General features: G+C 32.4%; 1 protein-coding gene across 1 annotated transcript; it reads left to right on the forward strand.

Annotated features, from left to right (window-relative positions):
* Positions 1–13721: 13721 nt before the first annotated feature.
* On the forward strand, positions 13722–15034 carry LOC115709073 (glutathione S-transferase U9). Its single transcript, XM_030637107.2, has 2 exons — positions 13722–14347; positions 14458–15034. Exons 1-2 carry the CDS (start codon positions 14030–14032, stop codon positions 14830–14832), a joined length of 693 nt encoding a protein of 230 aa, XP_030492967.2. The 5' UTR covers positions 13722–14029; the 3' UTR covers positions 14833–15034.
* Positions 15035–15411: the final 377 nt, after the last annotated feature.

Below are 15411 nucleotides of genomic sequence, written 5' to 3' on the forward strand. Positions count from 1 at the left end.
GGGAATAAACTTGAATATATTTTATTTTTCTCAAAAAATGTAGGTTTGTTTAAGTAAACATGACATTTTTTTTAGTTTAATTTATAGTTTTTCTTTTAAAAAATAATTTTATATTTTCATTGAATTTTTAATTATTTTTCTTTATTTATTAAGATATGAATTTATAAATATAAATAAGTTTGATTTTTTTTTTTCAAAAAATCTTAGCTTATTTAAATAATTTATTAGATTGTCAATAACTTTTGTTTGATTTTTTAAGATACGTGTTTATAAATAAAATAATGTTTAAAAATATTTTTCAAGAATAATATAATTTTTTTTAAGTAAAATTAATATTTTTTTTAATTAATTTAATATTTTTGTCAAGTTTTTTTAATAATTTTCATTATTTTTTCAAAATTAATAGAATATTATAATTGCCAAAAAATAGAATATTATAATTTTTAAAATTATCTTTTAAGTAAAAGGGGGAAAATTTCATATTAATCAAAGTTTAGGGAGTAAAAATGCTAATTTATAACGGTAAAGATAACTGAACCTAAGAGAAGGGGCATAATTATGTAAGTGTTATATTTTAGGGAGAATTTTTAACAAGCCGTATATTTTAAGGGGCAAAACTAGGTAGTGCCGAAAGTTCAGGGGGCAAATATGCTAATTATTCTAAAAAAAAGATGGAGGAGTTTATCCATTTTTTTAGAAAATACATTCAACCTATTTCACTTTTTACTTTTTAAATATTTAAGTAAAAAAACTAAATAATTAAGTGTAATAATTTTAAATTAAAGTTATAAGTATAATAAAATTTCAATTATGAAATTATATGTGTATAATTTTAAATTATAAAGAATTTTTCTATAAAATTTTTAATAATTTAAGGGAAAAAAATGGTTAAAAGATCCTTATTTAATAATAAATTATGAAAAGTTAATTAATAATTATAATTAATTTAATTTTAAAATATAATTAACCTTCATTAAAGTTTGTAACTATTAGATTATAAGTTAATTATTATTTATTTTTATTTAATTTCCAAATTAATCCCAATCATTCAATGATAATCTAATGGCTAAAAAAAATGTAACCATATTGGTTACATATTTAATGTAACCATTGAAACCTCCTCCATAATTATATATACTTTATATCTCTAATCCTATATTATTACATATTGACATCATAACTCAAATAATTTTATTTTCTCTTTCTTCAAATAATTTTCTAAAACAACAAATGATCAATAGATAAGATTAATTCAAATTAATCTTTTCCCGCTCCTTTTCTCTCTTTTGGTGTCTCACCAGAGCTATGGCAAAAAGGGCAAAAATGACCGGGAAAGGGAAAACTAAAGGAAATAAGACTGGTCCATCTTCCTCGGATAGAGTCATCAAGACTAGATCCATGGACGCAGTGTTAGGAATACAGGAATTGGAGATTGAGGAAGCTACTGATTCAATGGAACAGTGTCATGAGGAAAACGAACACTACGCAGAGAAAATTCTTTCACCTGGAGAATCGGAGCTAAGCATCAGGAGGCAGAGTGAGATTCGTAATGACTTCTCAGACTGGCTCTCGATCGCCAATCGAACTGCTCAAGACATTAATACTAAGAAAAAGGTATCACCCCTATTCTCAGATCTAATATTGTCAGAAACCTAGAAAACTCGTTTGAACTTTCAGATAATGAGGTTGAGGTCATTGGATCAAAGAAGAAGATTAAAATTGAGTTTGAGGATATAGCAGAGGAAGTTAATTACTGGAAACCTTCATTAGTTTGCTATGTAATTGGAGCGAATCCTCCTATAAACATTCTTGAAGGTTTTGTGTGTAGGCTGTGGAAGGAAGAAGTGGTTAAAGTTGGCCTACTTGCTAAGGGAATTTTTATCATAAGATTCCAGAACATGGAGCAACTAGATAAGGTGATGCAGCAGGGATATGTTTTCTTTGATAGGAAACCAATGGTGATGAAACCTTGGAATCCAATAGATGATTTCACCAAGGAGGAGGTGTCAAATGTACCAACTTGGATCCAATTGAGAGGGCTGGAAATCAAATATTGGGGGGAATCATCTCTGTTCAAAATAATGAGTCAATTGGGAGAGCCATTGCAGGTGGACAATGTCACCAAGAACAGAGATAGGCTGCAATATCCTCGAATATTAATTCAGGTTAGTTTGGCTCAAGAGTTTCCTGAAAAAATTGATTTCATAGATGAGTTTAATCATGAGGTGGAATTAGAAGTGAAATATGAATAGATTCCTCTGGTGTGTTACAACTGCTCTGGGATTGGACATAGCACTAAAGAATGTAGGAAAAAAGAAGAAAAGCATGAACAAGGCAAACAAGTGTGGGTGCCAAAAAAGAAAATCTCAGAAAAGGATCAGCAGATAGATGATGAGGGGTTCCAAAGAGTGAGTAAAGGCAAGAAAGTGATGGTGAACAATGAGAAAGATGAGACTACTGTGCAGAACATGTTTGAAACTCTAGGAGATGAAGGGGTAATAAGGAACAACACAGGAGGGGAGGAAGATCCCTCGTCCTCAAATGGATAGATTTTTATGTTGGAATGTAAGGGGGATTAATAGCCAGCAAAAGCCTAATGAGGTCAAGCAATTGATCTTTTCGAAGAGAGCTGGGTTTGTTAGTCTCCTAGAAACAAATGTTCAAAACAAAAATATGGGAACCTTATATACTAGTCTTTTTTCAGGTTGGTGCTTTACAAACAATAATCCTTGGTTGGATAAAGGAAGAATAATATTTGCTTGGCAGCCTAGTGTTTACTCTGTGGATATTAGATATTACTCTAGCCAACTGATTCATTGCTATGTTCAATAACAGCAGCAAGTGGAGAAATTTTTTGTGTCATTAGGATATGCCTTTAATGATGAAAAGAAGAGAGAGGATTTATGGGCTGAATTAGAGGAAGTGGCACTAAAAATAGATGAGCCATGGATAATAATGGGGGATTTCAATGAGATTTTGAATGCTAATGAAAGAGGTTGAAAAAGAGCTCAAAGCCTACCATATCAGAGATTCTGAGACACTATGGAGAAATGCAAGTTGGCTGATCTGAAATTTTCAAGTTCCTTTTTTACATGGAACAATAAACAAAAGCCAGAAGAGAGAATTTTTCTAAGATTGATCGAGCAATGGTCAACACTCAATGGCTAAATAATTTTCCCTATTCTGAAGTCGTTTTCCTACCTGAGATGGCTTTTGACCATAGTCCTATCTTGGTAATTATCTAAGAAGATAAAAGCTATGGGAAAAAACCATTTAGGTATTACAATATGTGGAAGATGGCTCCGGATTATGACAAACTGGTGACACAATCTTGGAAGGAAGAAAGTAGAGGCTCGAAAATGTTTAGCATAGTGCACAAGTTGAGAAGACTGAAGGCAGTTTTGAAGCAGATTAACAAGACAGGTTTTTTTGAATTACGAAAGATAGAGATTACGACAAAGACAATGCTAGCAGAGATACAGGGGAAACTAAGTCATGATCTAGGGAATGAAGAGTTGATGAAGCATGAACAGATGGTAAGGAAGAAATATGCATAAATCAGCAAGGCTTTTGCTAGCTTCATGACTCAAAAAACTAAAATCAGTTGGGCTAAGTTTGGGGATGACAATTCCCACCTTTTCCATGATTCTCTGAAATTGAGGAGACTCCAAAACAAGATCTTCTCGATTGAAGATGAGTATGGAAACTGGTGTGATTCTCCAGATAAAGTCCAATCTGCTTTCCTTGAGTATTATCAGAGGCTATTGGGATCGAATGCACCAGAAAGAAGGAAGGTTTTTCAATCAGTAGTAGATCTTGGGCCTAAAGTTACAGAGTGTCATAAACAGCTATTACTAGCAGAGTACACAGCAAAGGAAGTAGAATTAGCTATATTCTCTATTGATAAGGACAAAGCACCTGGACGAGATGGCTATGGGACTGCTTTCTTCCAAGATAATTGGGACTTAGTGAGACCTAATTTAGTAGAAGCTGTTATATCTTTTTTAAACTCTGGAAAGATTTTGAAAAAGATTAACACTACTACTATCACACTAATTCCCAAAACTTCTTGTCCTAAAAGTGTGGTGGACTTCAGGCCAATATCATGTTGCAATGTGGTGTATAAAGTGGCAACCAAGGTAATTTGTAATAGATTGAGGAAAGTCCTTCCTGATCTTATTGCAGAGAACCAAGGAGGATTTGTTCATGGAAGGTTCATTGCTCATAATGTGTTGGTATGTCAAGATTTGGTGAGGTTCTATGGGAGGAAAAACTGTAGACCAAGCTGTGTGATCGAAATTGATTTAAGAAAGGCCTATGACACTATAGAATGGGAGTTCTTGGAAGAGATGATGACTGCACTAGGATTTCCTGGTAAGTTCATTAAGCTCATTATGGAATGTATTTGCACCCCGAAATTCTCTCTCTTATTGAATGGCTCTATGTGTGGATTCTTCAATGCAAAGAGAGGGTTAAGACAAGGTGATCCGATGTCTCCCCTCCTCTTTGTGTTAGGAATGGAGTACCTATCTAGAATCTTTATCAAGGTAGGATATTGGCCAGGGTTTAAATTTCATGACAGGTGTGCATCTTTAAGATTGAACCATATGTGCTTTGCTGATGACTAGTTAGTCTTCTGTCATGGAGATTTCATATCTGCTCTGCTGTTACTTAAAGGGCTGAAATTATTTTCAGCTTCATCTAGTTTGCAACCAAATGAGCAAAAAATAGCAATATACTGTGCATGAATGCAAGAATCAGAAGTAAATAGAATCATTGAGGCATCTAAATTTACAAGGAGTACACTACCATTTAGATACCTTGGTATCCCTATATGTTCAAAGAAGATTTTTAGAGCAGAATGTCAAAGCCTTCTGGAAAAAATGACAAGCAGGATAAGGATGTGGAGCACTAGGAACTTATCTTATATGGGGAGAGTAACACTGATTAACTCAGTTTTACTAGCCATACATACTTATTGGGCTCAAATCTTTATCCTACCAAATAAACTGTTGAAGGACATTGAAGCTACTTGCAGATCATTTCTCTGGAAAGGCACACAAGAAGGGGCTAGTCTTGGATTAGTGGCATGGGACTCAGTTTGCAGACCCAAGGCAGCAGGGGGTTTAGGATTTCGAAATGTGCATCATTGGAACATTGCAGCCTTGAGGAGGTATGTGTGGGATATAGCTAGTAAAAAAGATTGTCTTTTTGTCAAATGGATACACAATGTGTATATCAAGGAGCAAGATTGGTGGAGCTATGTTGCTCCATTGGATTGTAGCTGGGCATGGAAAAAAATAGTGGTTGTCAAGAGTAAATTTTAGCAAATGATTTCACTAACAGGTTTTGTTATGCAGAAATATAACATACAGTAGGGATATCATCTGCTATTTGCTGAAAATGAAAAACTGTCTTGGAGTAACTTAGTTTGGGATAGACTTATTGTTCCAAAGCATAGGTTTATTCTTTGGCTGGGTGTTTTGGGAAAGGTTGAATACAAAAGAGAGACTAAGCAAGTTCGTGCACACCATGGATACAAAGTGCTTACTATGCAACAAAGAAGAGGAAACTATTACGCGCTCGTTTTTTTGAGTGTGATTATAGCCAGAGTTGCCTTCAAGAAATGAAAAAGTTCCTGCAATGGAACACACCAGCAAACAACATTCAGCAGCTACTTCAAGCTTGCCACAACACGAAAAAATTCTCAGCAGCTAGGAAGAGTATGGTAAAGACTGTACTTGCAAGTTTGGTGTATTATGTGTGGAAAGCAAGGAATGAGGTGTTATGGAATCAACAACAATGACTCATCAGCACCACGGTCAAGAAAGCTCAGCACATGAGTAAATTTCGAATCAAAGGGCTGATTCCTAAGAAAGCTAAGGATGAAGATAAAGCATGGATACTAATGACTTGATTTGTATAGAATCAAAATGTAATTGTATTGTTAGTAAATTGTAAAGATTAGTGATGTAAAAGTTTGGTTGGAGCAATAAGATTTCTTATTCATCAAAAAAAAAAAAAAAGAATGATCAATAGTATACATTGGTATATATTGATCCATCCATATTTAAATTTATTTATATATATTTCTATTGTACTATTATATAATGTTTAGTGATGTATTATTTTTCTTTGATTTTGAGAGCATTCATGAATGCATGCACTATAGATTAAGTTTGTAATTTTTTTTTCATAATTTATAATATTTATAAATTAATTATGTTTTGCCAAATATAAATTACTGACATTATTTTTTTTTTCCAGTTGGCTTCTTTGTATACAATATTTTGGCTACTTTGTTAGTAATTAGATCTAAAATACATATGGATCTTAAACTCACGACAGATTATCAAGATTACTCTGAATCAATAGATGGAAGACATACCTGATTCCATGATATTAGATACGAGATGAGACTGTAGGTATATGGTCTTCTACAGACTAATGTTCTCTTTATGAGTTCTCACTCAATTGATAAAGATAGAGGAAAAGAGTAGTTGAGATTAGCCTTGGGGATCAAACCCTAATGTTTTTTATATAGAAAACTAATTAGAGCCCCATAAACCCTAATTAGGTTAACTATTGGGTATTACACATTACAAAGCCCATACCGAATATAATATTTACTGGGCTCATTTAATTAGATCACTTATTTAGTCCAATTTAGAATATTACCTCAAATAAATTATCTTAATTTGTAAGCCTACTTATTAGATTATTAAAAATAACCTAACAATCTCCCCCTTGGGCTGCAAATTAATTCCAATAAAAAATATATTTGATAACCTTATGTGCACATAAACTTGCTAATTATTCTCCAAACATCTCCTTTAAACAATCTGGTCCATTTCCTATACCAATATGAGATCAAAGCAGGCTTTATATTTATCGTAACTAGACCCATCAATGATCACCATATCAAATATATTTAATGACATAGATCAAGTATGTATATGTAACTGGAAATTACATGCAATGTGATCTTAATCATGCCTATTTTCAATTGGTCATTTATTCCTTAGTGAGATCAATCCTCAGTCTTTCAAATTTTATGTCAAATCACAATTGAAAGGTAATACATTCAGAGCAATAAAGATAATAAAACCTACAGAAAGCTAAACCTACTTAAAGTAGTGTAATAATGTCAATCTATAAAGTAACTAATATAGAAAAAAAAAACTCCCACGAAAACTGCACATCTTCAAGTAAAACAACACCCATATGAGTATTTCACTCATGGAAGACCTTGGGTGTCAAACCTTTAATTAGTGGGCCTGCTAAAAATAAGTTTGTTCTTTTATACTCAATAACACTATCTTAGTCTGAACTCTCTCTATTAATAGCTAGAAACTTAATGTCTATGTGTTTAGACTTTGTTAAGCACTTTTTGTTGGAATTATTTTACCAGGATCTTAGATTTATTAACAAGTATGTTATTTAACATCCTAAATATGAACTTCTAAAACGATATGAAAAAAACACATATAAAGTATAAAAAACCTTACAGTGGTTGCAGTGGAATATAATGTCTCCTTCCACTCAGATCTCTAACCCTTGTATCCTTTCTGTAGCAGAGTATCACCAAGATCTGAGTCCGAATCTCCTTCTCTTGAAACTGGATTCTTCACAGCCTTACACACTATGATGGAGTACTACTTGATGTGTGTGGGCACTCACGCTTTTCACTATGTGGCTTCAGTTTAGAAGAGAGGTTTCGGCTAGGGTTAGTGAAGGAGGCTCAAATTTTATCTGAAGGAATGAGATGCATCATCTTTTCCCTAAAGCCATCACTACCTATTTATAGGAAACCACCTAGGGTTAGGTTAGATTTATTTGGCATTAAAATAATAGAAAAAATAAATGGTAAAATCCATACAAAGTGGCCGACCATGGAATGGATACTAGGCCCCACTTTGCAATTTCGCCATTTTCTCATTTTTCCATCTCATTTTCTCAAAAATACCAATTTTTTTAATTTAACCATTGAAACGCCAACTCTAATTATTTAATAACTAAAAATTAATTATTAAATAATATTGTCATTTAATATATTTATTAATTGGACTTATCAAAGTCTCTTAATTAACAAATAAACCCTAGAAACTCTTTCTTCACAATTAAGCCATTGCTTAGTGAAAATTCATAAACTAGACACAGCCTAATTTTAGAATTATAATTGATTAATCAAAATTAATTAACTGAGTCTTACAAGTAGTATTGTCTCAACTAGTATGTAGACCATGGGCCTATATATCTGAGCTTCCAATAAGTAGCTCTAGAATTTACTAAGTAAATTCACTGACTTATTAATTCCTTGTTGCATCCACCATAGAACTTGGAATTGCACTCTCAGTTATATAGAACGCTCTATATGTACCACGATATAGATATGCTATCAGTTATCCATTGTTATAATCTCAATAATCAATGATCCTCTATAGATGATTTACATTGTATAGGGATTATATTACCATTACACCCTTTCATGCATTTTATCCTTAAAACACTAAGCCACCTATAAATAATATTTCAGTGAACTAAACATAATCACTGAAATGAGTACTCAACCATTTATCTGTGTTTAGCCAAGCTCGAAGAAAATCATCATAGCACTTATCCAAGGTGCAAGTAAATTATGTTGTCGATTATCATATCAGTTAAACCATGTGTAATGCTAAATCTAGGAATATATATTTAAGCACATAATCTTGATTAATTTCTACTGTGCTGACGACACAATAAACAAGAATATAAATGTGATAAGGATTTGGATGAATTTATAAATCAAATAAACATATAAATGATAACATGAACCAAATGACACACAAATAAGTGATGAACATACTTCTGTCTTTTTATTGATATTTGAATAATAAAGATTACATTGAAATGGAGTTTTATTTAAGGCATAAAACCCAACACTTTTTTTCATGATATAGCTCCTCTAAACAACAAGCAGACATAGCCAAAATTGAATATCTTAGTTTCTTGCCAACCCACAATATCAGAGTCAGAATACCTAATGATCTCCAAATTTTTAGACTTCTGACAAGTGAGCATATAATCATTGTTCTTTATAAGTACCTCATGACCCATTTGGCTGCCTTCCAATAATCCATACTGGGGTCACTTAAGTATCTGTCTAGCATAGACACTATGTATATCAAAACTAGATGCATACATACCTGAGCATACATGAGATTCAATAGCTGAAGCATAAAGATGTTAGGGTTTGTGCCCTGAAAAGCTTGTAAATATATTTTTTATTATTAAATAAATAGCTAAATATTTGATATATGTGTAAATGTTAAATTGTTAATATTTATTATTGAATAATTTACATTAAATATCAGAAAATTCCTTATTCATATATGAGATAATGGCTTGTAGCTGTGTGGAGAACTAAAATTATTTAGCTACGAATAAAACAATCAACAACATATTAAAGTTATGAAATCTTTAATCAATGATTGCTAGTACAGTTTACTAATGCTCGTTCTTCGGTGCAAGTAATATTGGTTCGGATTACGAATGTAGTGAGACATCAAAGTGAAAGTGTTGTGTATAATAGAGATTATATATGACAAGGACCGATATGAATAAAGCTGCCTTTATTAACATGACGTTTATCATAAAGACCTAATTCATATCATAACGATGATCAATAGTAGATCGACCTAAATTTTAAGTTATCATGAACTCCTATTCATGTTATTAGTTTCTTTAATTCACTCGTTAAATTTTTTCAGAGAAGATGACTCTTACAACTTCTGGTTTGGGAATCTAATAATATGGATGGCTAGGAACATGATGTACGATTATAGAATCTTGACTTTCCTAACGGATCCAATGTTGGTTCCTCTTATGTGTTAATTATAAAACTGGAATGTTGTGTATAAATTGAGATGGGATTTTGAATTATACGTCCATTAGTGAATTAATAGAACTAAAGGATGAAGAAGTAATTAGAAAGGTAAAATTATATTTTGACCAAAACTAATTACAAACCAACACATGGAGGGCTAATCACTGGAATTGATTACAACAATGGACAGTGCAGTTAAACTCAATAAATATAATTCTATAATTACTAAGAGTGGAATTCCATAATTATAGTTAAGTAATCATAGAGTTAATAAACAAGGGATTATTTGGTTGATGAGATTCAATAAATAATTTATTTTATTGAAGCTTAGAATTATAGGTCCATGCTCCCCGAATTGACACCTTGAAACACTGTCAAGGGTAAGAATAAAGAATTGTATAAAGATGTTCAAAAAAATCTATTTTGAATTGAAAAATAGTAATTATTTATTTTTGTAATAAATAAATAATTTCAAATTAATTAAATAGGAAAAAAGACAAAAAATACTAAGACAAAATTTATTGAGACAAGATTTGTTAGGACAAAAGCTGTCAGGAAAAAAGACACCAATTTTGTCCTAAAGATATAGGTAGGCGCCTAGCATTGTCCCTATCCCTGTGGAGTTTGTCTTTTTGAGTTAATTAATTCAATTAAGTAAATATCTAATTTAAAAAGTGGTTATAGATATTTTAAGGTTGTTGAGATATTCTCTCAAGTAGTTGAGAGATTCTCTCATAAATATCAGTAAACGAATTCAATTATAAAAATTTATTTGTTTAAACAATTAAATAATGAATAAATTAATGGTATTTAATTACTATAAATAGAAACTTAATTTGAGAAATTGGATATACAGTTTACATAGTAAATTTCAAAAGTTATAGAGAAAAAGAAAATTAATTTTTTTTTCTTAGTTGTTCTTGCTTATGTGTTGAGAACTCAACAAGAAAAAAATATAATACACTTTATTCTAATAGTCAGCACTATTCCTTGTGTGTGGTGGCTCGATTCGAAAGACACTGGTGTGAGTTCAAATTGCAATTCGCTCATCATCTGAATTAAGGAATACAACTTACAAGAAGTTTTGAAGATAAGCGTCAAGAGGTATACTCTAAATTTATTATTTTTATTTTTTTTTAATTTAAAGTACACACATCTGAAGATTCTTTGGGATATGGTCCAATGATAATCAGATAATACAAAACTCTTCCGCTGCGTACCTGATTTAGTACCATAAAACTAACAATTGATATCAAGAACAGTTTCATGAATGTGTATACATTAAATGATGTGTGAATTTTATGCATTTATATATATATATATATGTGATATTACGTGAATGGATGATTATATTATTATAAATGTATGAGACGTGATGAATCATTAATTATATGGTATAATTAGGTGGAGATTATATATTTTTTTAAAAAATAATGTAAGCTAAAATGAGACATAGAAATTTTTATGTATTGTAATTTATTTATTTTTTAAAATTAAATTTTACGTAAAAATTATTTGTTGTAATATTCATTGCATGTGAGCTCTATTTCTAATCTTGAAATCTGACCATGCACATCGAAATCATCACAACTCAAGAATATTTTCCCATCCATGCACAACTACTCGAGTAGTTTTGGGTACCGTGCCCACGTGAGAAAATCCCATGCATGGGATGCATGGTGGTCCGACCACCATACACGGATCTTCAGTCCTTTCTTCTCCAACATCAACGACATGCATGATAGGTTCGATGTCCCTTCTCCAAACATTGTGAGACCCGAACGGGTTTAGGGTCATTCGACCCAAAGCTCATGTCGTCCCCAAGCCATACACGGTGATTCGACCACCATTGAAGGCCGTGAGGCCCTGCTTGGGAGAAGACCCAGTCGGGTCTACTGGGTCACGCGTGATCCGTCTCCCCTTGAACGATAATGCTTGCGACGTGCTCATCACGTGGCCACCATGGCCACTGCCGGCCACAGTGGTTGATGTGGTGGTCGACCCGTTTCCCTTTTGATACCCAACCATATATATGTATATGTATATATATTCGGTATATATGTTATATATTGTATATATATAATGTATATATAATATATATTGTATATGTAGAAAATATTTTATGAGGATCTAGATTTACTAATAAGTATGTTGATTAACATTCTAAATATGAAAATCTCTAAAATAATAAAATTAAACACATAAGAGTTTAGAAAACCTTACATTGGTTGCAGCAGAATATAATGACTCATTTCGCCAATATCTCTAACCCTTGTTCCTTTCTGTCGCAGAATATTATCAAGATTTGAGCCTGAATCTCTTTCTCTCCTTTAGGTTGGTTACCACCGTCTTATTTATTAAGATTGAGTACTTGACTTGCTATGTGTGGGCATGAAAGTGGTCATACACCTAGGAATTTTTCCTAAATTTTCAAAGAGCAAAGAATTCCTGATAGTGGTCATATACTGGAATTCTTCCTATCAAATCCTAAACTACCTCATTTCGAACTACAATTGGCTTGATCCTTCACAGAGAAGGTATATAGGCAGCTCAGTTATTCAAAATTACTGAGTTCAACAACAATTCCAAACTGACTCTAATTTTTCCAAAGTTTACCTCAATTATTTAGTATCATCGTAATTGGAATCAAATGGTGTTTCCAAAAAGAGGTCATTCGCCTGTTAATTAAGAAAGCATCACAAAAATATCATATCATGAACTACGGTTAACTTGATTCATTAAAAAAATGGATACGTAAGCAACTTAGTTGTTAAGACTAAGTGCAATCGCCAATACCGTAAAATAACATAAAACACAAATTTCAAAATTGTATAAAAAGTCATACACCTAGGAATTTTTTTCTAAGTTTTCAAAGAGCAAAGAATTCCTGAAAGTGGTCATATATCGGAATTCTTCTATTCAAATCCTAAACTACCTCATTTCGAACTACAAGTGACTTGATCCTTCACATAGAAGGTATATAGGCAGCTCAATTATTCAAAATTACCGAGTTCAATAGCAATTCCAAACTGACTCCAATTTTTCCAAAGTTTACCTCAATTATTTAGTATCATCGTAATTGGAATCAAATGGTGTTTCCTTTAAACAAATGAATTGTAATTAAGAAATTATTCTTATAATAATGGATGGGTTGAGTCTAAACAAATAAACTCTTATGCTATAAATTTGGCATAGGTAAAATTGTGGTTTGTATTTATTTTTAGTATTCTAAATGTGAAATTTTTTCTTAACAATATTCATAGAACGAAATGGACAATCAGCCCAAAAATAATTAGATTTTGATTTTATAGTGTTAAATTTAACTCCGATTCATAACACAAAATATCAATGAGTAATAAAGAAAATATTACTTCTAAAATCAATGAAGAAGAGACCATGGAAAAAAAAGAATAAAAGAACAGAGGAAAATTGAAGGATGGAAAAGAGGGTAAAAAGTGAAGAAGAGACGATGAAAAAGAGGGTGGAAAGACCGCCTGACATCATTTATTCTGACCCATCTGACAACTTCTGGCCCAACTGACATATTAACGTGACAATTTTAATTTGATTTTGTTTTTTTTTTCTTTTTCAAATAATTTAATTTAGAAATATCGATTTGGTGGTTAAAAGCCCAAATTACGTTGGTATTTCTTGCATATGTAGCGTGCGATCAATGTTTGCTACTGTATCGTATCACTGTAGAAAAAGAATGTGTCAGTCACATTATAGAATCTCCCTATTTTTTTATTGTTGTGGGTATTGTTTTATTAGTGCAACAATATTAATAATACTTTTTTTTCTTAATTAATAATAGTACTTTCTACCCCAGTGGCCAAGTCTCTTCAACTAAACTAAGGCTAGAGAAAATAATAGAGTTGGATCATGGCTTATGGCTTATTCGAGGAAGATGAAGGAAAAGTCAAACTTCTCTGATCAAGTCAATGAGCTTATCAACATGTTAATTGGATCAATCAACCAGAATGTATTCACATTGCAAATAAGATCTACAGATCATTATTTTTAATAAAAAACCAAGGAAAAAAGAAGGGCTTCAGAAACAAGTTAAAATTTTGTGTGTGCATCTATATATTAAGCTACTACCTGCTAGCCAAACACACTCACCATCTAGATCTAGTCATCAAAACATTTGCACACAAAAATATGGCAGGAGAAGACAAGGTGACACTACATGGGTTTTGGGCAAGTCCTTATGCAAAAAGGGTGGAACTGGCCCTTATTCTTAAGGGCATACCCTATGAATATGTGGAGGAAAATTTAACTAGCAAAAGCTCAGAACTAATCAAATATAACCCTGTTTACAAGAAGGTTCCTGTACTTGTCCACAATGGTAAAGCCCTATCAGAGTCACTTGTCATCGTTGAATACATTGATGAAACATGGAAAACTGGTCCTAAACTCTTGCCTGAGGATCCATACAAAAGATCCCAAGTCAGATTCTGGGCCAGTTATCTTGATCAGGTGAGAATTAGGATGATAGATCATCATATAATGAGATATATTGATTTTGATGTTTAAGTGAAATGAAAGATGTTTAAGGCTTTTTGGTTATGTTTGGCACACACATGCAGCTGTTTGGGAGTATGCTAAACGCACTCAAAAGCATTCAAGGAGAAGCACAACAGAAGGCTTTCATGGAAGTGTCCCATAAACTAGAGGTACTTGAAGAGGGCTTGAAAAGCTTCTATCCTGATTGTGCTCAAGTCGACGGCGCAAGCGTGGGACTTGTAGATTTGGTTATGGTGTGTATGTTTGGAGGTAGAAAGGTCCAAGAAGAAGTCCTTGGCATAAATGTCATCGATCATGAGAAGATTCCACTGGTATCAGCATGGATAACAGCTCTGGGTGATATTCCTTTGGTGAAAGAGGCACTCCCTCCTCATGATAAGCTTGTTGCTTTCCTCAAGTATATCAGAGAATATGCCCTTAAATCTTCTGCACCTTGATATTGCAGTGTCATAAGACTTTCCATTGTTATTCTTGTTGTTAAGATTGTGTCATGTTTTTTCTGAGTTTTGTTTTTTCAAAGATGTTATCAAATAAGCTCTAAGCAGCAGAATGAATGTATATGTCAACTGTTCTTATGTTGTTGTAACTTGGGCCATGGCGACCTTTGTAATTTATATGATTGGTTTTTCTTCTCCAAAACATTTATTCACTAAATACAATCGAGTCTGAAGTTATAGTAAATCAAATCTCTATACACTAAATTTAGTCATAATTAACCTCACCCATATAGAAAATTTCCCTGTAATCATCATTCATCATCTTAATTACAGCCTCAACAAGTGAATAAATAACACAAACAGAATTGGTAAAACCACATAACGACAAGAACATTTAACTTAAACAGTTGTGGCTACTGGTATTGTGAAAGCTTACGTTGATTGATTAGTTTCAAAGAATTGCATTTCTGGTACAACTCTTGTAAGATATGATGGTTGGGAGTCTGAGCTGAAGGAGCATAGACTGGAACAGAGTTTTAAGCCAACTAATTAATTAACAGTTGACTTGGATATTTTTAT

The sequence above is a fragment of the Cannabis sativa genome, chromosome 3 (assembly GCF_029168945.1).
Source record: "Cannabis sativa cultivar Pink pepper isolate KNU-18-1 chromosome 3, ASM2916894v1, whole genome shotgun sequence".
In the NCBI taxonomy this organism is placed as follows: domain Eukaryota; kingdom Viridiplantae; phylum Streptophyta; class Magnoliopsida; order Rosales; family Cannabaceae; genus Cannabis; species Cannabis sativa.

Excerpts from the sequence above, each read along its gene's own strand:
- LOC115709073 (XM_030637107.2), top strand. The coding sequence starts at position 14,030 with ATGGCAGGAGAAGACAAGGTGACACTACATGGGTTTTGGGCAAGTCCT. Across the intron at positions 14,348-14,457 it reads GGGCCAGTTATCTTGATCAG|CTGTTTGGGAGTATGCTAAA; the intron begins GTGAGAATTAGG and ends ACACACATGCAG.